At 38.5% G+C, this 25,229-nt stretch overlaps 1 protein-coding gene across 36 annotated transcripts in view; it reads left to right on the forward strand.

Moving 5' to 3' along the window:
* The window catches only part of NRXN3 (neurexin 3), a 958,542-nt gene that overhangs the window by 435,465 nt on the left and 497,848 nt on the right, over positions 1 to 25,229 (forward strand). For all 36 annotated transcript variants that reach the window (XR_012056601.1, XR_012056602.1, XR_012056603.1 and 33 more), the window contains one exon: positions 8,737 to 8,856. Coding sequence is in view for 33 of the 36 variants with exons in the window: in XM_072930751.1 (XP_072786852.1) it covers positions 8,737 to 8,856 (120 nt within the window). In the remaining 3 variants the exon portion in view is untranslated. The remainder of the gene's footprint in view (positions 1 to 8,736; positions 8,857 to 25,229) is intronic.

The following is a 25,229-nucleotide window of genomic DNA, read 5'->3' on the forward strand; positions in this document are numbered from 1 at the left end:
ATCTCTGTAAAATTATTGTAAATGCTGAGAGATGGGTTAAAGAATGTGATTTTTTTCTTCTCTTTTTGTTATCTATAGATTTTATGTGGGCATGAATTAAATGCATTTATCTCTGTCTATTTTGTTTGGTTATGTATTGGTTGTATCAATGTGGTCACTGTCCCTCTGCACCCTTGTTGCTTACATTGTCATTTATATGTGTTTTGATTATGCATGTTGGCTGTGATAGTTATACCAGTTGCTTTTATTTATTCAAAGTGATATGTTACCCAGGTTTATCTGCTTTTATACTAACTTGTTGTTTATTGTCTTTACCTTTTTTTTTTTTTTTTTTTTTTTTTTTTTTTTTTGCTAACAAAGTTGAGTTGACCAAAGCTGACCTGCAAGGTAGTGAAGGTTGTTCTTCTCCATTACTTGTTTCAATGGAAAATGCTTTTATGTAACATTTAGTGCTTTTTAGGTGTAGTCACACCTCTAAGACAGGAACAGAATGGCAAACCCCAGCATCTCTGGTGGGGGATTCTGGGTTGAAGAAGAACATGGCAAACAATGGAGCTGCTTCTATTGACCTGGGCGATTTGACTGTATCAATCTCTGAATAGCCATAAAAGCACCAGTTGATTTCCTGGAAAGCCTAATGATCAGGCAGATAACTGCTGTGCATCAAGACATAGAAGGCCCTCAGAGGTTTAAAAAACAGAAAGTTGACTTTGTTTCTTTAGTACTGATCTTAAGGAGGGAGATCAGGAAGTATAAACAGTGTGTTGGGTTTTTTTTAATGAAGATTTTATTAAAAAACCACTGAAATAACTTTCTGGAATTTCAATTTTAAAATAAAACAAAAACCCCCACAAAAATCTCTAAACAACAAACTCCCTTAATATTTAGAATGGCTTTTGACAAGCCATAATCTGGGTGGGAAGGGTTCCTTTTTGGAGGGTCAGCACAGTAGCAGAACCAGAGAGCAGCACACGGGAGCAGCTGTGGACCCCGAAGAGGACGAGGAGGTCCCTTGTCCCCTGTCTCAGCAGTCAGTGCTGCCAACCGTGCACTGATTCTGCACCACAAAGCTCCTTCCCCAGCAGCTGTTGCCACACCAGTGGTGTCACAGGCTTCCTCCCAAAGAGACCTTCTGGCAGGTCTGCAGGGCCCTGCTGGTACGGAGTGCCTGGTGCCCGTCCAGGAAACTGGGGCTGAGTCATCCCCCCTGCAGGTGTGTCCTTGTCAAGGAGCTGTGCCACCAGGTCAAGGAGTTATTTGAGAAAGGCACTAGGTTAAGTAGCATTTGTGAGAAAAAGAAGGAAACCAGGTATTCTCAGAGACCTTGTAGACTTTTTTTCTGGGACATAAGTAAGGAAATATGCTTATTAGAGATTAATAGGTCTTTGATACTAGTATAAACAGAAAGATGTCTTCCATGGCATTGAAAGTGAATATTTTTAAATATGATAATTAAAATGTACTTCCCAATTCATCTGTAAAGACTGCAATAAAGTACAAATTAATTTATTCTGGAATGCTGCAAAAGTTAAAAAATTGCTCCTCCTTTTTAATGGAAAAGGAGATAATGGTTTCAGGTAGAAGGGGAAGTCAGAGGCATTGAACAACGTGTCTCTGTTTAGCAGTCCTGATGGCATCTGTTATGGGATCATCTTAGTCATCTTGAAATTTTATGTCTAAGCCACTTAATGCCTAAAGTTCTGTTGTGAGACAAAATAGAGAATGTTCCTGTTTCACCCTCTGAGATAGAGACTTCCTGACATTTTACATATCTCTGGAAGTAAGGTTTTGTAGCTTTAATCACATGATTCCTAAACACCTTTTCTGTTCACTGTGTTTACTGTGAAAACCTAGTGATATTGCTGACCGCATCTAATGTAATACATACCATTTTCAAATCAAAATATTCTTGTTCTGTATTCCAGGTATAGGCAGGTAGCCATTGCCTTTCCTTCAGGATATCATCTGTGTTTTTAGGTAGAGTTAGGTGTTCTGTGGCTCAATAGAAAAGGATAAAAATAAATTTGGACGAATAAGGATATTTTAATAGCTTTTCACTGTAGCAGTTGTTGACAGGAGCATATTAAGAGATACTCTCTCACCCAACAGGTAATGATACTGACAGTCTGAGATAATTTTAGCAATTGGATCCATATGAGACATTGAATCTGAAATATTTGACAGCCTAAAGGTAGAGAGAAGTTGATGTGATGTATTTTGCTTTATGCATGTGGAGCATCTGACTGCAACTACGTTTTGTTGGCATCTCTGACCTGTTCCCTACTGTAAAATTTGAAATACTCTGTCTTACACAGGTGAGTGATATAGAGAAGTGCTGCCCTTAGGGGATTTCTGAAGTTTATGTAAATGAAAGGATTAAAAGATGATATTTGAAAAAATAGGAAATATACGTGGACTAAGACTGATGAGAAAAGAAAGTGATAAGAAAAAAGTGTCCCGGAATTACACTGGAGTATAAATAACTTTAGGATTAAGATGTTTTGTGCCATCCACTCAAATTGTGGCAATGATTTTGGGACTTAGATTAGACATCAGAAAGTATTGTCTCTCTCTTGCCACAGCCACTGTTGTTCTCTGTAGTCAGATATGTGTCCATCAGAATTCAGAATGCATGCACAGGAATTCCTGGGCTTGATTTTTGATGTTTATTGAAGTGGATGCATCATGCACAGGAGTTCTGGGGCAAAGAGATCTGTTGCTTTGATTTTTCCAGAACCCTCAGAGGCAAAGGAGTAGTACACCTGTGAAGATTATTCCATCTCATGCTCAATTTTTTACTGAGGTCTTAACCCTGTAGGAATATTTGCCCTTCAGATAGAGACATTTGATTACATTGAAGCCTGAGGGGAAGTGTGGCTTGAGTTCATAAAGTGGAGTATTGGCTTTCCAGGAAACCAACCATTGCTAAATAGGTTTGGCTATTTCAGGATAGGCCATGATGCTTCATACTTAAGGGCTGGACTTGATGATCCTTGTGGGTCCCTTCCAAATCAGACTATTCTGTGATTCTTTTATATTGCTGTGACTTGCAGTGAGGAAGGATATTTTTCCAATGTACTCTGTTTTTTTCTTGTTCATGTACAGCCCTTTTAATTTTCATTTATGCTTTTAGCTTCTGTGTCTGAATGCCCAAATGCTGTTTAGTTCCTCTGCTTCATTTGTGTCTCCCTGTCCCTTGTTGCATTCTGTGTGCAGGCATACTCCCTTTTATGCAGTTGATTTATTGTTCTCTGGTTGGGATTTTTATTCTTTTGGCCTTTTTTCAGTCTTTCCTCACCAGTATGTGTATAAAGACATTTCTCATAACCTTTTAGGTTACCTAGAAATGGAAAGTAGAAGAGTGGCAAGGGAGAGGGTGATAGGTATATGCCAGCTTTCTTTGAAGGGAAGGAAATCCCAGCACTTGGCAGATCTATTTCTATGAATTGCCATTGCTTCTAGATTCCCTTCTTGTGTAACCTTGAGATAGATGTGCTTTCTGCGGGAGAAAGCACATTTGTGCATATTTGTTATTTTAACTAGTCCCAGTTCCTGAAGTTTTTAGACCAGCCACTTATTGGAACAAATGGACTCAGCACCATGACTTGTATCAGGTGGATGAAGTATTCAGGCTCTGTTGCGGCAAGGAAAAAAATGGCTACGTTTTTCAGAGGACAGAAGAATGCTGACTTTTGAGTTATTTCTGACAATGAGTAACTTTAAATATGGAACCTGACAGATGTCTAACCTTATTTAGGTGATGAAAGGGATGATGAGTTCTTAACAAAGTATGAAACTGAGAGCTTGAAGAGCTGGCCTTGCAATCGTTGAAAATCTGTTTGGTTTTTGGTTCTGGTTTGCTATATTAGTCTGTGATATTCCTGCTTTCTGCTATCTGTGACTCAAAATACAGGATCTAACTTTCTGAATCATGCACTAAACCCTGACTATAATTTAGTTTCTTGCATTTGTGCAAAGTAAATGCTGCCACACCAATACATATTTGGCAGTACCAGTATATGTGGTATGGTCCGTCCCAGAAAGAGATGGTTCCATGAGATTCAGCCTTAATTTTGTTCACTTTTTAAACAGGAAAAATCTTGCTTTCCAAATTATTCTAACATTGGAAAACTATTTGGTATAACTTTGTTTCCTACTTAACCTGCAAGGAAGAGTGAGTCCTTGGAATGGGTTTATTTCCTGCCTAGTGCATTTGGTTTCCAAGACCTGATGCCTTTCTGAGCTGAACTGCTACTGCAGATTGAATTAAAAAAGGCTGATTCTCTCTGGTTATGAAAGAGGAATGCTGACAGAAGTAGTGTGTAGATTTATCAAAGGTGTAAATTGATTGTAATATCTGACTTTACAGTAGTGGTAGAGATATTTCAGTGCTGCATGACATTTGTAATTTAGGAACTATGGGACTAAAAAAGCACCTTAGTCTGCAAAGGCTGTAAAGATGTCGTGTATATTACTTTCCTACTGCTTCGTAACATTTCTGAAGATAGAAGGGGAAGAGATGAAAGCATTTAGGGATATGAAGAATGAAAATGGAACCATATTGTTATTGAACTTCCCTTGTTGCTGATCTTCATCTTGTTGAGACCATAGCATTAACACAAATGTTGATTCCTTTCAAAAAGAGTGATTTTTTCATGTGTGGAGGAAGGTGTTATGTGCAAGACCAATAATGGTTTGCTTATCTTAATATTTATTGCTAGTTGTGATCAGAGCATGAAGCAGTTGTGTTATAATCCTGCAACTGCTGTATAAACTGATTCCATGTGTAACTTGAAAGAACAATAAACACAATGCTGTCTTTTATTTCTCAAGTTCCTTTTCCTGCAAAGAGCTTTCAAAAGATACAGAAGGAATGACATTTCTTGCCAGTGAAACATGAAAGTTTTAGCAACATGCAGCAGTAGAGTTGGTTTTTTTTTTTTTTTTTTAATTTCAGGGCAAAGAGAAACATACCATACAACTGATATTGCAGGAAAGATGGTAGAAAAAGCAATTTGTCTAAGCAGAATACAGATACAAGATTAGGCTATTATACTCTTCAAAGGTGATTTTCTTCAAATACTTAGTAGAAAAATTAATAAAAAAACAATACATCTGGATAGGTAGCTAAAGAAAAGTGTAGTACTGGTCTCCTTCCCAGGGGGGATAACCCATCAAATCTCAGATCCTGCAAGTCCTTGGATACGGAACTGTTCCAGTAAAAATTAGAGATGTAGATATAAAAATAAAAAGGATATTGTTGAAGAATCCTGGTTTTCTATTTCATGTTCCAAAGGAGATGCCTCTGTTGGTAGGCTTAACCTGGATAGGAAGAGGCACAGCAAGTCATGCTTCTGCTAGCAGGGTTGCTTTTCTGCACTGGGGATTTCTCCACTTCTACTTGATATCTGCTGCCCACTTACTCCTCTTTCCACTGTGTGTGTGGCACGAAGAAGGCACTGTACCAAGCTCAGCTACAAACAGATAAATCAGAGGTATCTCAGATTATTATGTGAAGACTAGTTCTGAAACTTTGCTTTTAAATACTTTGTCTGCTCTTAGTGTTGCCAGAGGAATGAGATTAAAAATAGACCTGAGTCCTGATGGCACTGGTAATTTAGAAACAATTCTACTGCTTTATATATAAGTTGTTTGTCATCTTTTCTTGTTCGTTAGCACTAAAGGGCATGTGCGTGGCAGCACAATCTTCATGTTTTATAATCCTTCCTGTGCTTCTGTCACTTTGCTCCCTAATCCAAAATCCTAATTCCCTGTGACATCCTTATTAGTTGCTCTGAAGAAAATTCTGTTGCTACAGAGGATTATGACATCAGGCAATGACTGTTAGCAGCAGGAGTAGATGAACTCTGTGAGACAACATTCCTTTTGTGATTCAAGTGGCCCATAGTACTAAGAAGTGAGGCCAAGTACCCAGCATCTATGCTGTGCTGTCACGACTGACTCTAAAGATGGCAGATCAGGCTTCAAGCTTCCTTGTGGTATTGTCAGGCTTTCAAAATTCCTCATTGTTGTGTTTTTTCTTTTTCCTTTTCTTTTCCCCCTCTGCTGAAAGTGCCCTTCTCATCTTCACAGTTGATTTCTGTTAAATACAATTCAGACACCATAATACAGGCCATGAATTCAAGTACTTTGGCTCTCTGGGTTCTATTATATGAAGACTTCAAGCCACAGGTGCTGGGCCTCATGCAGTCTTATTCCTTGAATAGAGTCCTTTCTCTTGTGGCACCTAGACAAAGGATATGCCTGTTGTCAAGGCCAGTTAGTGATTAAAGCATTCTCAGAAAAATGTAGGAAAAGTGGAGAATCGTTGTTGAAAATGGTATTCTGCTCTGCTGCTATGTAATGGTCTATATAGTTGATGCTGTAGCAAGTTTGCATAGAGTCACAGTTGCTTTCTGGTTTAATTTTTAAAATATAGGTATAGCTATCTTGCTTATTTATACCTCTAGGAGTATTGGCATTCATGATTGAGTTTAGAGGTTAGATAGTGGGATAGTAATAGGCAGGAGAGGTATCTGATCCTCATTCCTTATCCTCAGATAATTAGACATTTTAGGCAAAATGACAACTAATATTCTGTTTCACATTGTTAAATGTTAGCCCTTCATTTGCTCAGCCAGAGATAAGTCTGAAGCAAGTATCAGACCATAACCTGATACGCATGTGTGTATATTTATATCCATGATTTTTACAAAAGTAAAGGCAGGAGGGAGGCCTGTACATACATGTGCCTGCCAGCCCACGCTGGAAAGTCTGTCAGCTCTGTTCTAATCTAGAAGTGATCTGTTAATTTCACACTGTGCCACTGAGACCACTGGGATTCATATGGCTGCAAATGAGAGTCAGGTGGGTGGGAAGAAGAGGAGGAGGGGAGGAGAAAAGTGTTGAAAAATGCTGCTCAACTTTCCTTCAGCATGGCAACAAGGGGTTTTCTTGCTGTGGCTGCTGCTGTCACTTCTTTTCAATAGGTGAATTTTCCTTCAGGGATTTTGTTGTCTTCTATTAACCACACTTAGGCTTCTACCTAGAGGTTTTGGGGTTTGTTTGTTTGGTTGGTTTTTTAAAACAGTGTAATAAATTCTGGAAGAAGCTCAGGTTTTTGTTAACATTCAGTCAAACTCTGCTTACTGATTCGCATGTTCATTCTCATTGCAGGAGACATGTAAAGAAATGCAGATAGCAGAAAAGCTACTGAAATTCATCCATTCTGTTCTTTCAGTGAGGAAAGGTGATCTGGTGGGGAGAGCAGAAACTCTGCACCAAAGCTTTAAGGGTTCATTTCTGGCTTAGTCTTTGAATTGTTGGGAGGATCATGGTGTGACATGGGACTTCCAGTTAGATGTGGGTTCTACAAGGCCTTGTAAATACAGAAGTGCCCAGATGTGCAATCTCAGTATCAAAGGTGCTGAATAATGATGGGATTTAGTGAAATCACTATGGATAGTGTCTGATGGAGGTTGAAGGGTTTAATTTTATGTTAAAATATTTTAAAATGCTGTCTCTGCTTCGGTCTGTCCTATCTAATCTATAAAATACAGATGTTAGTGTTGATGTGATGAAGAAATAAGGAAAGGATTGAGTCTTGTGGAGTTGCTGTTGCTAGCAGAGACTGTAAAGAAAGATGCTGGGATGGGTTGAACAATTGTTTCTTTATCCTTGTGGTGTTCTCCTAGACCAGAAGTGGTTAATGAACTGATCTCAGGCAGCCTAGCCAGTTGATCCTTTATTATCTGCTTTATTTCTTTCAATTCTTCTTTTCCAACCCATACAGGATATAGCATAGTAGGTATGTCCAAAGTATATGAACACTTTATTTTAAATCCTGCACAACAGGAGTGACATACCTTTGTCTAGAATGCTTAATATAAAATACTTGCCCAGGAAGTAACTTGCAAACTCATGTTCTTGTAATCTATGACATGCAGCTTCATGCCTGCTCTCGCTTGATTCCAAATCCAGCCTATTGCTTGGATTTTGTCCTTGCAAGGCTTACCTGAGCAGGATAGCAACTGTTAGCTGCAAATCACAGAACAATGAAAGGCTGTTCTGTTAGTGGTGGCTGCTTCCTTCTCTGCTTCCACCAAAAGCACGGAAAGCAGTCCAAAAATAGAGTGTTGTGGATAAATATCATGCCCTTCTGAGGACTTTGTCAGCATGTTTCCAGAGGAACCTATGTGATAGGTCAGAGTGTTTGGTTTTTCTTTGGCTGACTTTTATTAACCTACAAAGCAAAATTGTAGTCAGCTGAAGCTTCAAAACTTCAGTTTGAATCTACATTATCAGTGTTCTTTGAGTATGATGAGGCATTGTTCATTGGCCTAATAATTAGCTTTAATTTCTACTAGGGGATCAAACTTCTAGGGAAGCACAACTTGGCAATGTTTGTTTGCCTGGCATGACTCCCTATTTTATTGTAAAATTTTTTGAGCAAGTTTGGAACATATGAGTTGGGCCTGCCTAAGAGGGAATATGTTGCTGTTCCCTCTTCCTTGCTCTGTGTTACAGTTTGCTGTTTTGTTGTGAGGTGTACACTGTCTTTGTGCTCTTTTTACCTGAGTTTCTTGCACGTCCAGGAATGGAACAGTGTTTTGTTAGTGCTTTCTTCTGCATGAGGATCCTGATGATAATGGTAGTGATTAATTGAAGATATTGTGGGCCTGACCCAAGTGATTCTCTCAGCTTTATTTCACTCTTTTCTTGTCATCCTTTCTTCAGGGCCGAGCACTACCTGCCAAGAAGATTCCTGTGCGAATCAGGGTATCTGTAATCAGCAGTGGGAAGGCTTCACCTGTGATTGCTCCATGACTTCATATTCTGGGAGCCAGTGTAATGATCGTAAGTAGACTTTTCAGTGCATTGGTGACCTGTGAGTTCTGATATAAGAGAGCACAGAAAACAGATGATTTGTTAGTTTTTTAATTACAATACAACTTTCACGGTGTCAAATCCAAACTTTTTTTCTTGGAAATTTATTTAAAGCCTAAAGCAAGTTTTTTTTTCTTAACTCCTTAAAATGAAAATATTTAATTCAAGCATGTATTTGTTTTGTTTGGCTTTTTTTTTTTCTTTTTTTCTTTCCCCCTCTTCAATTACCACCAGTCCAATGGTAGTAATTGATGTTAAATGGAATTCCTGGTTTAGAGAAACCAGGAATGACTTTGCAGATATTGTATGTAATATTTTCATAGGTAAAAAATGACTAGGTTTTGTGTACTGAATTATGCTTTGAGATTTTCACTCAAATCTTGGTTTGAAAAGTCATGGAATGCATATAAAATGAGTAATGTTCTAGATAATAGTGTTCTAATCTTCTACTGAAATACTAGCTGTGTGCTGAAATGCTGAGTAATGTTTCTGAGAAAGTTCACTTAAAGCCAGTGATCAGTTAAATACACCGCAGAACCATTGTGCTTCTTGGGGTATTGATTTGCTTAATCTCAAAACACTGGATGTTCTTGGCCAATTACTACTAGGATCTCTGATGAAATAATTGAACAAACTCCTTAAGTCTGCCTTGAGGGGGCAGATAATCAGCTTTTTGACATTCCCTCTGCTCATCATGATTTGGCCTTTGCTCCTGCCTGGAGGGAACAGATCACTTCAGCTCTACTGTCTGCTTGCTTCTCTTATTTGAGGTGACCTCCTTCACTTGTTCCAAGGCAGGGAACAAAGGAATACATCATGAGTGATGTAGTAAGCATAACAGTAGGCTTCAATAATTTGGTTCACTGACTGTATAAATGTTAAACACAGAAAAAAACTAATTTTCATTAAGGTATTTGTGGTTGACTTAATTAGCGGTACCAGCAAGGTCTGTGCAATATTGATACCACAGCACTGTCATATCTGCAACCCTTCCCCTAAAAGTCTGAGACCTGACTGAATTGATGGCGCATATGACAAGCTGTGTAGCATATGTCGACAATCCGTTTCTGCTGAAGGCCAAATGCCTGCTTTTCTGAGTCATTCATAATATGTGGTGTTGTCTGTGTTGGTCTCCCATTTCTTCCAGCGTGTTTCTCTCAAACAGATGCTGGAAAGGCCTATCAGCTTTCATACTTTGACAGGGGCTGTATAAACAAGGTACTACTGACACAGATTTATAGATTGTAATGCTATATCTGGTTTTGGGTTGCTTTGGAATTCAGAATGTTTCCTTTGGGTCCAGAAGAAGCATTTCATATTGGAGTCACAAGATTTGGTGCCAATTTTTTGCATTTTTATTTTGGTTTGCTTTTATCAATTGGACACCCACTTTCCCACTCTCAAGTTACTTGTTCAGTCAATCAGTTTAGACTTGCTAAGCGTAGCACAAAAACGTGTGAAAGAAACACTAATTTGAATTCTCTTGGGTTGCATTTAAATACATATCCAGGAAATCTCTTATGTTATTGATACTGTGGGGTTTCTTTCTAATGTGTTTGGCTTCACAACTCCAGAACAGTGCCCTTGTTGAGATGTTGCTAATGGCTTAGAACTGGCCCAAAAGCATCAGGAAGAGTTAGGTTCCTATGTCTGTAATTGCGGATTTCTTGCTGCTCAGCTGGCAGCTGGAAATAATGCAGAGAAGGGAGCTTGAAATGAGTGGGGGTGTTGTGGGCAGTGTAGGAGCCAGCCTCCAGTTCTTAGGCTTGGCTGGTAATTTACAAATTCAGGCAGAAGGATGTTAGTTTCACAGTGATCTGGAAAGGTAAGTCGCATGGACTCCTTCTGGAACATGACAAGACGTCATTCTGGACCTTCAGAAAGTGCGTATGACATTTTTTTTGTGGGTTTTGTTTATTTGTCTGATTTTGTCTTTGTCATGTATCATGACATTGGAAATAGAGTTCTATTTCTGACTTCCTGATAATATCAAGATACATTGTGGGTGTGTAGTTGAGAAGGCTAAAGTCCTGTTCCTTCCTGCCTTTTAGATATGGTTGCTAACCAAAGTACAGGAATCTATCAATTGAAGCAAATACTCTAGACTGGATTTTAGTGCAAATAATGGCACCAAGGGAGATACCTTCTGTGTAACCTGAGGTCTTTCATTTAGAAATGCATCGGGCTTTTTGGTAGAACATTTTTTTGGCCACATCAGTCCATTACATTCATTTAGTAGATGGCTATTTCTACCTTATGAGCAATCAGTGGTCTCCCACCAGTGTAAATATGTAATATTGAAGTAAATGGAACAGGTAGAGTTTTAAAAAGGAAAATGATAGCAAAAGGCTGACTTACTGTACATATTTTCCCTTTTTATTTATGTTAATCAAGTCAAATGTCTACACTGGAAATTAACATTTTTGTGTGTTTGATGAAGAATATATCTGTGCCTCTGAGATAGATAAATGGAAACTATGGTGTTCAATTATTCTTGTTGATCACCTAGATTATCCCTAATTAACTATTGGTAGGTGTGATTTATGTTTGTTTTTTTTTTTCATTATGTGCTAGAGCAAACTTCGCAAAGATATCCAGTCTTATCAATGCTGAGTAAATCTTGATGTGTCAATATGTTTTTCCTTTTTAATTTTTGTCCCAAGGCTAGGACATTAAAATTCCTAATTCAGATGCAACTGGCTTGGACCTGCTGTTTCTGAAGGGTGAAGAGGAAGCACCTGTAATTGCCCTTTACCCTTCAGAGGTGACAGAGATGCATTTTGTAAACCTATAGACATGTTTATCCATTCACCAGTATTGCTTAACAAGACTAGGATTTAAATTCCCAGTGGGAATGATGATATAGCCTTTAACGATAACTGTTTGTCTGTAGCTCTGTTTTAGATGTTTGTAACTTTTTAGGAATCAAGATGCTTCAGAACAAGAAATTAGTGGGAGCTACGAGGGTGCAGATTCAGTGTTAATATGGTTCATTCTGTCTTGTACAACTGTATTGATGCTTAGAAAAAACAAACACAGGAATAACCCACAGACACCCCCCCTCCTCAAATTCATTTGAGAAGGTCCATTGTACAAAAGTAAATTTAAAGGTTTGGCCTTCACACTGGCCAATACTAACACCTGAAGTGAAAAGTAGTAATAGAAGCAGTGATGCTATTCAGGATATTCTGGTTCTATTTTCCATGCTGTTTACAATACGTCCTCAAATTTTGGAAGTTGTTCCATAGTCTTCAATCCTTGTAGATGTTTTAGTCATTTCATCATCACATTCAATAAATGTGGGCTTCAACCTATTTTAAGAATCTACATGACTACTCTAACATTTAGGAAGTCAGTCTTAGTGTATTGCAGTTAATATTAGAAATATTAAACAACCCTGGCATGCCAAGCTGTTGCTTAGACTGTTCAAATCTGCAACTTTAAGCATGTAAGGTAGAAGAAGTAAAGTTAACCCATGATGTTAGTGAAGTGTCTTGCATCTGGGGTGAACTCCATCCTGCTAATTTTAACCATGATATGTGATGAAAACATGCTAGTTAAGTATTCCAACCTACCTGAGAAGTGGCCTGTATTTATTCATATTGTCTATGAACAGCTTTACAGATTCTTTGATTAATTCACATTCTTGTCTGTCTGATGAAACAATAAAATTTTCTGCACAAGAGAGAATGCATAAGAAGAGGCATTTGGCAATCTAGCAAATGAAAATGGTATAGCCATGTCAAACTAGATAATAGAAAATGCTGCTTTTTAATCAGTGCTTCATGCAGATGAGTAACACTGAGGGTCAAGCTTTCCAAGATCAATTGCCAGGGTAACATAAGTATGTATTAGTGGAGGTGTTTGCCTGTGAAAAATCAATGATTTGCAGCAATGGCTTGTGCAAGCAGAGTATAAATCACCTTTTGAAACAGGTTTTACATTGTTGTTGAAACAGTTAAATCCATCTGCTAACTATTGTTGTCCTTTTAGAGGGGTTAGCTATTCATTTATTTATAAACTTTGGGTTGCAATAGCCTAGTTTAAAACACCTGGTTTAATGATAACTTTTCCATTTGAATGGTAAAAGGAAAAGGAAGCCTAAGCTGTTGCTTGTGTTGGTATGTACATATACCTCCACTCTCCATACTTTTCAAGGATCCTGTTGATAAGTAACCTTCCAATGAGGTTGCTTTGCTGAGTGATGCTTGTTTTTTGTCCAGGAGAGAAGTAATATAGAGGGCTGTTGGGGGTTTTTTTGTGCAATAATATGTATTTTTTTTTCATAATCCCCTTCATTGTGATGCATAACCTATATGCTTTTACTGTCTTTATGTGAATCACATTTGGAGGAGGGAAGGATTAGTCGGAAAGAGAATTGGTGACTTTGTTCCATTGTTCATTAATTTAACACCATCACAGGAAGAGCTTTTGGTAACTTAAGTTATGTAATCATAGTGAGTGAGGCTTACTAGCCAAAATATTTCTTTTACTTGACATAAAAGGAAGGATATCAAAATTAGTAGAAAATATCTTAGACAAAGACTTTAGAGTAAAACACAGAGTATTTTTGATTGATTAAGGAAGACTGAAGCTGCCCTTAGCCCCACATGTGTGAGATACCAAGGCTGTCAGAGCAGGCCCATCCCTCTTCATTAATGCCCTTCTTTTTTGCACCCTACAAAGTAAATGAATGAGTATGAAAGTGTATTTATGCTTCTGGAGCATAAGCTGTAAACTTGGTTTCACTGGCAGAACTGGTTTCCCTCACACCTGCTTAAATAGCATAGCAGAATAGTCACTAGAAGAGGCTACTAGCAGGGCAAATGGCTAAATAAGCAACCCTTCCTTTATGATGATGGCTTTATTCTGATGTGCTCATGAGCCATTTGCACCTCTAACTTACTTTGTGAGTCACTGAGCAGCTACTGCTTGTGGTCTCCATTGCAGGATTCAGATGCCCAGCTGGGAGGTGAGCCCTATTCCCTCTGTCTCAGTATTTTGTGTTTTTCATCATCTGGGCCAATTTTTGTCCAGAATTCATAACTTCCTTTAATGTCAATGCCAACAAACTCAGCTTGATTTTCTTACAGAAACACTCTTCATTGTTCATGTTTAATTATTACCCATTTGTTTCTAATGTGCCCAGCTTACTCACTGACTGAGTCAGAGAGCAAGAGGTTGCTAGTGTGTAGAAAATAAATCTGCATAGACTTCATTAGTCATGCATGGCTAAACCAGTCAGCTGTTTAAATATCAGCATGCTTGGGGATTTGCCTTTGATACTACAGAGACATGCATCCTACACGAAGCAAGAGTCACCTCTGATTTATCTTGAGTGAATCGTGAATCATGCTTCATTACAACAGGTCAGACACTCAACCTACTTCTTAGTTCTCTCCTCATGCTTTGTTCTTGCTTACTTAGTGGTCTTTCACTTATTATAACTAGTGTTTTCTGGCTGATGGCTCATTTTCAGTTCCTAACGTAAGCCTTTGGTGTCTTCTGACTGTGAATGACCATATCCTCTGAGAATGGGAATAAAAAAGAAGGGAAATGCAATGCTGTACTTTAGTACATGATGTAAATTGTACCAATGTGATTTGAATTATGAACCCTGCTTTCATCCTTCTTAGCACTGTTTACTTTCATTTGCCCTGCAGGTCTGGGAAAGGTAACATCTTTTGGGCAAGGAACTGGTGCTACTTATTAAAGCACCATGCACTTTTCTGATGCTTAGTAATAACCTACTACACAAGTGCCTTAGCTCTTCAGTGATTTAAGAATGCTCATTCTTTTCAGTGTATGAAAGGCATTTTCCCTCTCCTGAGTAACAGCTATTAAACATCAGATCAGACTGCAGATCAAGAAGTAGTTTGCCCCATGCTCCCTTTGGGAGTCATCTGGAATGGGCAGTGCTGTCAACATTAGAGGGAGAAATTTGTCTGTTTTGGAGGGGAAAGAGGGAATTTGAGTGACAGGTGCTTTTTGAAATTGCTTCTTCTGCACCTTTCATCTTCTCAAGGTGCCCTGACATGAAAGTGTTTCCTTTTTTTAATAGTGAAAGCTAGCCAACTTTATCTTTTTGTGATCCCCAAAATGCAGCTAGGTCTCTAGTGAGTAATTTAATTACGATTGCTTCAACAGCTTGGCAGAAGGAGCATTTAGAATGAGAGCTGTAATCAGTCATTGATATCTGTGCACACCTGGCTGCTGTCAGCACATAAGCTATGGTCTAGCCACGCTACAGGCTTCAGTAGCATGGAAGGAGAGAGACTTTTACAGGTGGGAGTAATTACAGCCACTATTATCAACCTTTGAGCAGTTCAAGCAGTTAATTCCCTTCTTGGTGCTGTTCACCAGCTATGCCATTTTCATAAGCATGTCACAGAAGGCTCTTGCCATAATTTTGTTCCTTGTGATCTCTGCTCCCTTTGACAGTATTTTTCCTTAACTTGATGTTCTTTGTTAGTCATGGCAATATTTTTCACTTTTCATCTTAAAAGTAGCTGAGCAAGTGGTGCTGTATTTTGCCTATGTGTTTTGCCTCATGAGAGATTTGGCGTCAGAAGCTGTTCCTTCAGTAATGGCACACCCAGGGTGGAATCACTGATAAGACGCTGATGTAAGTTGGCAGCAGAAACAGAAATGTTGTACAGTGGAATAAGAGTCTCTTCTGTCACCCCAAGCTCCATTTGTTGATGATGATCTGTAAGCACATCTTTTGACTAAATGTAATATAATAAATTAAGTGTTCTAAATTGTCAAGTGCAACAATGATTTGATTAATTTTAAATTTAGCATTTTCTTTGTAATATTCTGCACACGTTCATATTTTTTAAAGAAGCAGTAAATGTAAAAACTCAGAAAAATACAAAAAGTCTTCAACCATCAAATTTACTCCTTAAAGATTCTTTTCTTCTTATTGTAGCTTCTTCACAGAGATAGTACAGAACTGAATTTGGAAGATAAGGAAAAATGTATGTAGAGTTGGATTTTATAGGCAAGAATCACGCTGTGCTTAAAGACTTTTATTTGAAATAGATTTTTTTCTCCCCTACACAATGCTATGAAACTTCTGTCCTCAATTGTATTGTCCAAACACTTTTGATAATCTCACACCTACTATGGTTTCATCAGCATGAGGTATTTTGAGTGCCATATGGTATGCAGATAATACCTGTTCTTGTGCAGAGAAGGGAAAAAAAAACCCTTGAAAAATCTGTTTAGTCTTTCAGCTGTTACAATTGATCTGCAGCAGGATATCTAGTCACTAGTGCAGGTGAACACACAGCTGTCTTTGATCATTCCCTCCAATCCCCTGTGAGTCTGTTGTAAATCACACTGTGGATTATGAACATATGACTTCCATGTTGGGCTTACTGTCCTGGATGGAAGCTCTGACTTGTAATAATCTGTTTTTTGTCCCACCTGGGCTTTTTGTGGTCTCCCATCTTTGTAGCCCTCAGCTGAGTTATATATGTGTGCTTTTCAGCTGTTAATCTAAGTCTGATGTGTAATAAGGGGGATGTAATGGTGTTAACAAAATGGGGTAGGGTTCACCTGGTGCTTTCCCAGGCAGCATAGAGCTGTTTGCCATAGCACACACTTATTCCTCTCAGGTCCTCAAGGTGATTATTGCTTGTTTCCCAGACTGTCTACATAGAGTTTACAAAGAAGAGCCTACGTTATTGTGTGAGAACAAATAGATGAAAATTGAAGTCAATCTTTTCTATTTTACAGACTAGACTTTGTTTGCAGTAACATTTATAAATACAAAGTAATTATTTAATTCAATGAGGTGACTTCTGATTTATGCCAATAGTTGCAGATCAGAATCTACATATCATATATCAATCTACATATCAAATGTGCCTAATTGTTTTATTTTAAAGATTTATATATATAGTTTTTGTATACCTTAGATCAAAAGCTACCTTTAAGATTACAGTCATTAGTTGGGCAAATCTATGTCATAAAATATTTACAGCGTGGGTAGCTGAGAGAATGCCAGCATGCAGAGAGATTCAGGCAGTACTGGCATTCTTAAACTTTTTTCTTCTTGCTGATTTTTGAGCCTACAAGTCTGGGGCTACCTGAGGATGCTGGGGTTAGTAGGGACCAAGAGACAGATCTTTTATCCTTATTCATTGTTTTGCAATGGAAATTGTTAAAAGAAAAACAAAGGCAGGCGGAGTCAGAGGTCCTGAAGGAGATTCTTTGTTCACTATCTGAGCTGCCTAATGTACTAATTATTTCCTGTCATTGACAGAAGGCTACTATTGATCTCCAGTGGAGTTTAGCTGCATATTGGGACATAGCTTTATTATGTTGCAATCTTGTTACCCAGGAGCTGGTATATAATCTCAGTTGTAGAACATTGGGGATTAGATGAAAAACCTTAATTACAGTTATCTTAATAATGATCCCTGAGGGGCAGATTGAAATTGGCTGCTTTGGTACCTGTGAAACAAGCTTTGTAGAGGGGAGCACATTTTGGTGGATTTAATTTATCTTTGTGGAGGTGTTTCATTGTGTACTGACATCTGAGGCCTTGGCAAATGCTGGGAGAGCAGACTGGGACTTCAGTTGCCTTTTGCTGTCCTTAGAGATTTTGGGACATAAAATAACTTCTCTGATCATGGGAGGAATTAGGCTTTTTAGTAAGAAACTCTAAGAATAATCATATAACTTGAATTCTTTTGGGATGTAAGTGTTGACCGGAACCCCAGTTGGCTGACAGCTGCCTGCAGATGAAAAAACTTTCAAATCTGTGAATGTTAGTTCATTTCAAAGTCTTGGGTGCATACAGAGCTGGTGAAAATTTTTCATGGGTAGTAGTTTAATCAATGAAAACTGCACACTTAGGGCAAGTAAAACTTTGCATATTTCAGTGAAAGTCTTAGAATATCTTTGAACAGAAAATATGAAAGAATAAAAAAGCAGGATGTGGTTGATTTCATTATTTTCAAAACAAAGCTCAAGATTTATTGATGGCATCATAAGGATGAATTTATTGTGCAAGTTAACTGAAAATGCTTAAAAACCTGAGAAAGAAGACAACTAATCTTAGTTTGAAAGTATTGACCTAAGTTAGTTCATCCTCCTCTGCCTAGGTTTATTATTTAATAAGCTACTGGCTGTGGCTTCCTGAGGCTCTTCGCAGACCTCTGTGATGGACATAAGTAAGCAGCATGGTCTTGTGGTGGCCTCCCAAGTCTAGGATAGGCCCTTCAGTATATTTCCAGCACAATGCTTGAGAGTGTGGTCTTGAGCAGGATGGGGAAAGAGATTTGAAAATTGCTCCATTCCTATGAAAGCAGAGTTTGATCTTTGTGGCCTTTGTTCAAGTGTCTCTAGCCTTAATGTGAGAGTAGTTGTGCTTATGTCTGTTGAGTAACTGTCTCAGATAACACAACTGACCTCTAGACCAGAGTGTCTTGATTGGACTCTGACTTCAATAATATAACTGCCAAATATAAGCATATTTTTCTTCCAGAGAGACTCCAACATTTATATTGAAGGAAGTGTGGCTGGGGCTCTATTCTTCCTCTTGTCTTTGGTCTGAAACCTATTTGCAGTGCTTGACCACAGCAAACACAGCAAAACTGGTGTCAGGTTTGCTGGCTTCCCATAACCATCTGTCATATTTATCTTCTTTCTTTTTTTTTTTTTTTTCTTTTTCAGATTGTACTAAATGACCTTCTGTCTGTTACATTTCTGCCCTCTGATCTCAGGCAAATGATGGAGATAGATGGCAATATCACAAGCCATGCATCATACAATTTATAGGTCCCATAGAAGCATCTGTGTCTTTAACAGTTAATCCATCACAGATAGTTTCATAGTTCAGCAAAAGGCTGAAGAGAGGGCTAATATTGGTATTTCTTTTTATTACTGAAGGCTTCAGCCATCAGGTGTCTTTCACTTGGATATGCAGACTGTCAGAATAAGTGCCTGTGCTCCAGGGTTTACATTATGGATCCAAGCCAACTGCATGTTACAGAAGGCAGCACTATTGCTGACATCAGCAGACTCATTTTCCTGCTGCTGTTGTACCACTGAGTTGGTAGTGTTACCAGTGCAGAATGAACTGAGCAGACCTGGCTCTGTGCAAATGAGCCAAAGTTCTCAGAAGCAGTGACTGTGAATCCGAGTGCCAGCAAATAGGTTGTAGGCACTCCTGCTGTGTGATATGGGACAAGAGAAAAACCTGTTTGAATGACTGTATATGTGTGTGAGAGGCAGAGACTCCACTATCTTGAGTTCAATAGGCATATTTGACAGAAGTATGTAAAGTTGCGCAGTACGGCATGGTTTTGATGTCTTGTAACTGTAGGGTCAGCTCTGCAGAGTATGCATGTGGTACATGAGTTGTCATGCATAGATATCTGAAATACCTGTGTGAACTATTGCTGAGTTGTGCACATTTGTCCCGTATATTGAGCTAGGCAAGGCACCATGTTAATCCTACATGCCACATGATGCTGAAGCATATAGTGCTGCAGCATGGGGATTATCCTGACAATTTATCTTGTTATAGTTACTTGAATGCTGGAAACTGAGATCAGACAGAATTGTCTATGCTTCCGATTTTTTAAAACAAATCATAGGAGTTAAGTGGTTGTACTCTCAGGAAAAAAACAACCCAAACAACCCCAAAACCTAAACCACTGGCCTGTTCTCTTTTTTTTCCTCTCCATTTTTTGCACTTTCTACCAGTGGCATTTGTCCTATTTAGAAGAGGTTAGAGATTTAAATCCCTTACTGTATCATGCTGAAATAGAGATGCTTCTGATGGGTATTTGATACATAGATTTATGCTTTGTCTTAAGGGAGGTATCCTCATGGAGATCTCTACTTGGCTGTGGAATTGCTACTGGTGGCTCATATGCATGGAATATGGATAGTTCAAGTAATTTAAACTTAAATTAGGTGTACCAGAGAACATGATTAACCCACATTTCACATTTGAAAGACCTGTTCTAAAATAATTATGGGAGTTATTTGAAATGCATAGACAATATATATAGTGCTTTCTGTTTTTAAACAACTTTCATCCTGGAGGCCAAGATGAACTAAGAATAAACTTTGAAGTATTTGCTGAAGTAGAGTTGGGTATAACACAATAATTGAGATAGAGCTGAAAGTAAGACCAACTACATCCTTTCTGCACAGAGAACCCCCTATTTGCCTAGCTCCTTTAGAAGTCAGGACACTTAAATGCTTTGTTGCAGAGATTCTACCTGTTATAAGGTAGAAACCAATCAGGTCTTCATGTTTTCAGTAGTGCTTGGAAATCTTTATTTATTAGCAGTAAGATGTGAACCAGCTGGGTAACTTAATTCTCAGACACTCTGTAAGCATACCTCCATATTTGGGAGCAAATACTGGAAAGGATGGAATAGCTGCTTCTCTGAGTTTCCTTCTTTTTCTAAATGGAAAAGGGCTTTTTTATTTTCCAGTACTAAATAGAGAGAAGTATAGGTTATTGTTCCTGGCAAATTTTGTATTTGTAGTCTTGTTTTCTTTGCCCACTTTAAGTACATGAGATTCAGACTTGTAAGAAAAGGGTTCTCACAGCTGTACTAGGCCTGCTGGCAAATAAAATTCAGTACAGATGGTTGTCTGCCCACACTCTATTTATGAAGAGGCCTGCAGTGTTTATGTTGACGGTGATGAGTTTGAGAGATAAAAATAGGGAGTTGTTTGTTGTTCATTTGTTCTTTATAGATCTGCAGTGAACTTTTTTATAAAGCACAAATTCGATAGAGAGATTTGTTAACCTTCTAGAAGAGCAGCCTGTCAAAAAGCCAAGCTGCAGACGTCTCAAGTGCTGGAATCAGTCTTTGGTTTTTATACTTGTTCCATTCACTCCACGAGATGGTGCTGTGTACCCACAGACCCCAAGCATACTTTCCTTGAGTTTTCCCAGGTTGTTGGTGGATATTTGGATTATGAAAACTTGAAATGAAGTTAGAAATAATCTCTATCTTCCAGCTGTCTTTTTCGCCTCTCCAAATTAATCTCAAAAAGAGGTTTTCCAAAATCACCTAAGGCTTTGTATAGTCCTCTACAGATTATGTCCTCCTTGATATTTATTGAGTCCTGCAGCTTTGCCATGACTTGAGGGTTTAGGAAACCTTCTGGAGACTGCTTCCAGATGCCATAGTTTCAGGGCAGACATACTAAAGAGAAAACAGAAAAACTCAGATTGTGTGTTCTTGTCTGTGGCCATTCCTCGTGGATAGCTTGCTGAGTCAGGAATATGTCTGCATGTTGCAGTGGTCTGCCTAGTTCCCCATTTATTTCTTTATTTGAGTCTTGTGCAAAATTTTTCAGGGCTTCAGCCCTGGAAACTTAAATTACATGATCTTTTCACTTAAAATAACTAGCAGTTCTACTGTTCTCATTCTCCTACCATATGTTTTCCTATTTGTGGTTTTGGGAGTCATTTTATTTCTCCTGCTTTCACTTAGATTTGGAGTAGAGCACTACTGAAGGTACTGTCTTTGCAAGGAGGAAACATTAGAAGCTTGTCTTTGAAATGGCTGAATTCCACTGATCTTCTGCCACAAGGTGGAAAGAGACTTCTTGGGGGGGAAAAGTCACCTTTGACAAACTTGCCAGGGTGTTAGCCATTCTTGGGTTGCTAAAGCAAGTTTTGTGTCAGTGTGGAAAGTAAAAGAAGCAACTCTTTTTTTTTTTTTTTTTTTTTTGTAACTATGGATAGAGAAATTTCCTTTGTTCTGTAGAATAGATCTTTTCTTTACAGAAGCAGGTATTTGGGGTGAAAGGCTTTTCCATCCATTGTGTATCCCTGGAGTTTGCCATTTTATATAATAAAATCCACTCCGTATTATCACTCATTGTGTGTTGTAGATGCGTGTCCAGTGTCTTCACAGCTCTGCCTCTGATTTTCTCATGTTTCTGTAAAGAACAGTCTGACCTCACTTGTCCTCCCATTTTTGTTCTTGGGAGTTTTCAAAAGCTTGAACTTGCACTTTCCTGCTTTTGTGCTGACAGAGAGCGGATTCCTGATTTATAATATCTAGTCTCAAATCCTCATAAGTGGTGTGGAGGTGATTAGTAGAGAAGAGGTACAAAATCTTTACGTGCCTAAATGAGGATGAGACCCTCCCCACTTTTTAACTCCTTATGACTAGTCCTGATTCATGTGGAGCAACTGCAATTCTGGGGCAAGTCAAGTAACAGTTTTCCATTTCAAATACCTAAATGCATTTCAGCAGGATTCCTAATGCACATCTTACAGTTTTCACAGTTGTTATTTTTCACTCAGCTGGGGAACTTTAGGACCTAACTACATTGATGACACCATTGTGTAAGGATTGTTTCTTACTCCCTTACCTCAGGACATGTTTTGGATATAACCAGCAGTTTTTGCCGTCATTAATCCTCAAGAGCTATGGCATGGAAATTTCATGTCATGCATGTTCTCTGGGGCAAGAAAAGCTTCTTATCTGGATACCTCTAGCAGTTTTTTATGGTGCTAGTAAATGTTCCAATGCTCTGATTTCTCATTCAAATTTTAATTCCCAGATATAACTTCAGAAGTGCTTCTGTGTATCACCAGATATACACCAGAGGGATTTATAACTTTAGAAGTAATGTTTCTCATCACTTTTCCATCAGTGTCCTGTCTCTGCTACCATGAAAATGTACCAAACAATAAAAGCTAGGCTTCACTGATAGGTTTCTGACTCTAAGTCCTCCCCAGATACTTCTCTGGGGTTGTCTTATCTTCGTGTAGTAGTTATGACTTCAAGGCTTAGAGGATTGAGAATTACCATCAAGACTATGAATAACACTGTGAAGGTGTTTTCTACATACAATGTGTTAATTGCTTTGCCTTCCTCAAAAGCATGCATGTTAGCAAATAACTGAGTTCTTCTTGCTGTTCCAGTTAAGTGATTTGTGTTCACTGCATATAGATTATACTGAGCTTTGGAGGCCAGTCTGGATCACAATGCAGGAGTAACTTGAGAGCATTTTGGATGAGAATATGGGGGCATGGGTGAGGTGGACTAGCTCAAAGCAGGACCTGATCTGTGTGGGAAATAGCTGATGCTACTCTCATTAGTTTGGTAAGTACAGCTTTTGCCCCGACTCTCCTTGTCATTGCTGTTAGAATGCAGGTTTCTGACTTCTGTGTTGGTGTCTTCTTTCTGACTTGGGATTTGCTGTTTGAGTGGGGGAAATGGTTCCCCAGCTTTTCCATATGTTTTTTTCTGAAGGCAGCCCAGGACTTGTGCAGAGCAGCAGCTGTGAATCGACAGAGCTTTCAGTAAAACAGCAGGAGGACACATCAGAGCAGAAGGGGTTCAGCTCTCCAGAGACAGAATTTTTAAGCTAGGAAGCAAGGAGCAAATTTTCCCTTGTTCCCATTTGCTTGTGGTTTTTTTTGTTAATTTCTTTGTTTTGTTTTTTAATGACTCCAAGTCCCCTTTGGCATTTGTTGCTCTTGTCTTATATATCTTTTAAGTCTGGGAACTGCTACCTACAGAAGGTAGTGAGACTATTTCATGTCAAAGAAAGCTTCCTCTTCAAAAGGCAGTTGGAAGATAGCAGGGAGGATGAGCTAGTTTGGGGTCACTTATGTATCTTCCTCTGGTTCAGATATGGCTCAGTCTCTGAGAAAATAACAGCTGTTCTGCTGTGATGACCACTACATAGCTTACTTTGTGGGATGTTTTGAAGAACTGGAAGATCTTGAAAAGTTCTTGAGGAAAAGCTTCTACATCAGAACAGTTCTCTTGCTTTTGGCTCTAATTAAGGCTTGTGGTCAGAGAAGGGAGGTCAAAAGCTGAATACGACTTTTATATTTTCCGGGTAAGTGAATACTATTGAATAAATGTTGAAAACTGTAAGTTTTAAATTGGAAATCCAACAGGAAATTTTGACAGAGCCACTGTTCATGACCTCTACCATTTGCCAATTACAGCTTTTGACTGGATATTTTGGTAGTGCTAGTTCTATCAGAAAACAAAAGTTGAGCTCAGATGTTTTCAGAAACCTGTAAAACTTGTAAACTTGATAATGGAAGTATCTCTTCCTAATTTTCCTAATTGTAATAGAAAAGTCCTTGGTGGCAGAAGCTCTATTATTTCACTTAGTCACCAGTACAATACAAACTAACAAGCACAGTGACCAGCTGCAGCAATATTTAATGACACGTGAATAACTCTGAATCCACCTGAGAATTACCTTCTGTTTCACACACCAAAGAAAAGGAAAAACCTTCTTATGGCAAATGACTGCCTGAAGAAGCAGGGCACAGCAATGCCCACACTCCTCCTATGCCTGGAACTTTCTGGCCTGGGCAGTAAATCTGTCTTCTCCCTTTTGATCTGTGAAACCACCTATAACAGAGTACTGCTGGAGCTGTCTGAGGGCACCTAGGTTCTGTCTCTTAGTGTGATGTTAGTGGTACTCTTTGTTTAACTGCAGCCTTTCCATGTGGAAGATATAGAGCTTTTCCGCTGAAATTTGTACAGAGCAAATTCTTTTTCTTTGTTAGTACTCATGGGGTGTGGTGGATGTCTTCACCTGGACTGCTGCAGTCCATGAGTTAGTGTCTTTGCTGTATCCATTCATCTGTTCATGGAACTACATTGTTTGTAGCATAAGTAGGTATAATAGTAAGCCCTTTTGAGTCTCTGCGTGTTGCCTGATAAGTATGGCTGTGTAGACACAGCTTGAGAACCTTAAAATACTTATTTCAACTTAGCTGGTCATAAAATGCATGTTTATCACTGGTTCTTAAAACAAGTAAGCTCAGTGTTGGCTAGTTTATCTAAAGAGACCTATTAATAAGCCTTAGGAAAAAAGAAGAAAAAATAAAGTTTATTCTAGTAAAATAAAGGGTTAAGTATTTAGAAAATAATTTGAAAGCAATTTTGGGACAGGAGCTTCTGAAAGGATAATTTCTAAGCTTTTTTCAAAATCCTTTCAAAAAGCAATTTCATACTCCTAAATTAGATTTCTTATTCTCCTGTGCCTAATGTTGGTCTTACATACACTCTGCAGATTTGCAAAGAGATCACTCAGATAAAATTTTAAACCTCTGCCTGCCACTTCAGCTGTCTGTATGGGTTTCTTTTTGTATTTTTTCACAATTTTCCCCTTAGCTATCAGAGTTGCTGGCAGTTCAAGTAGGCATTTTCTTCAGTCGGCAGCTGTGAAGGATCACCATCTGAATGTTTTCTTCGCTGTTCAGATTCCAAGCCAGGGATTCTTTTTCTACTATTGTCTGCCTTTCTGCTTCAGAAGAAATTGACATAAAATTTTTTACTTGAATATTTATTGATCAAGAGTAGAGAGAA

The sequence above is a fragment of the Taeniopygia guttata genome, chromosome 5, assembly GCF_048771995.1.
Source record: "Taeniopygia guttata chromosome 5, bTaeGut7.mat, whole genome shotgun sequence".
NCBI lineage: Eukaryota > Metazoa > Chordata > Aves > Passeriformes > Estrildidae > Taeniopygia > Taeniopygia guttata.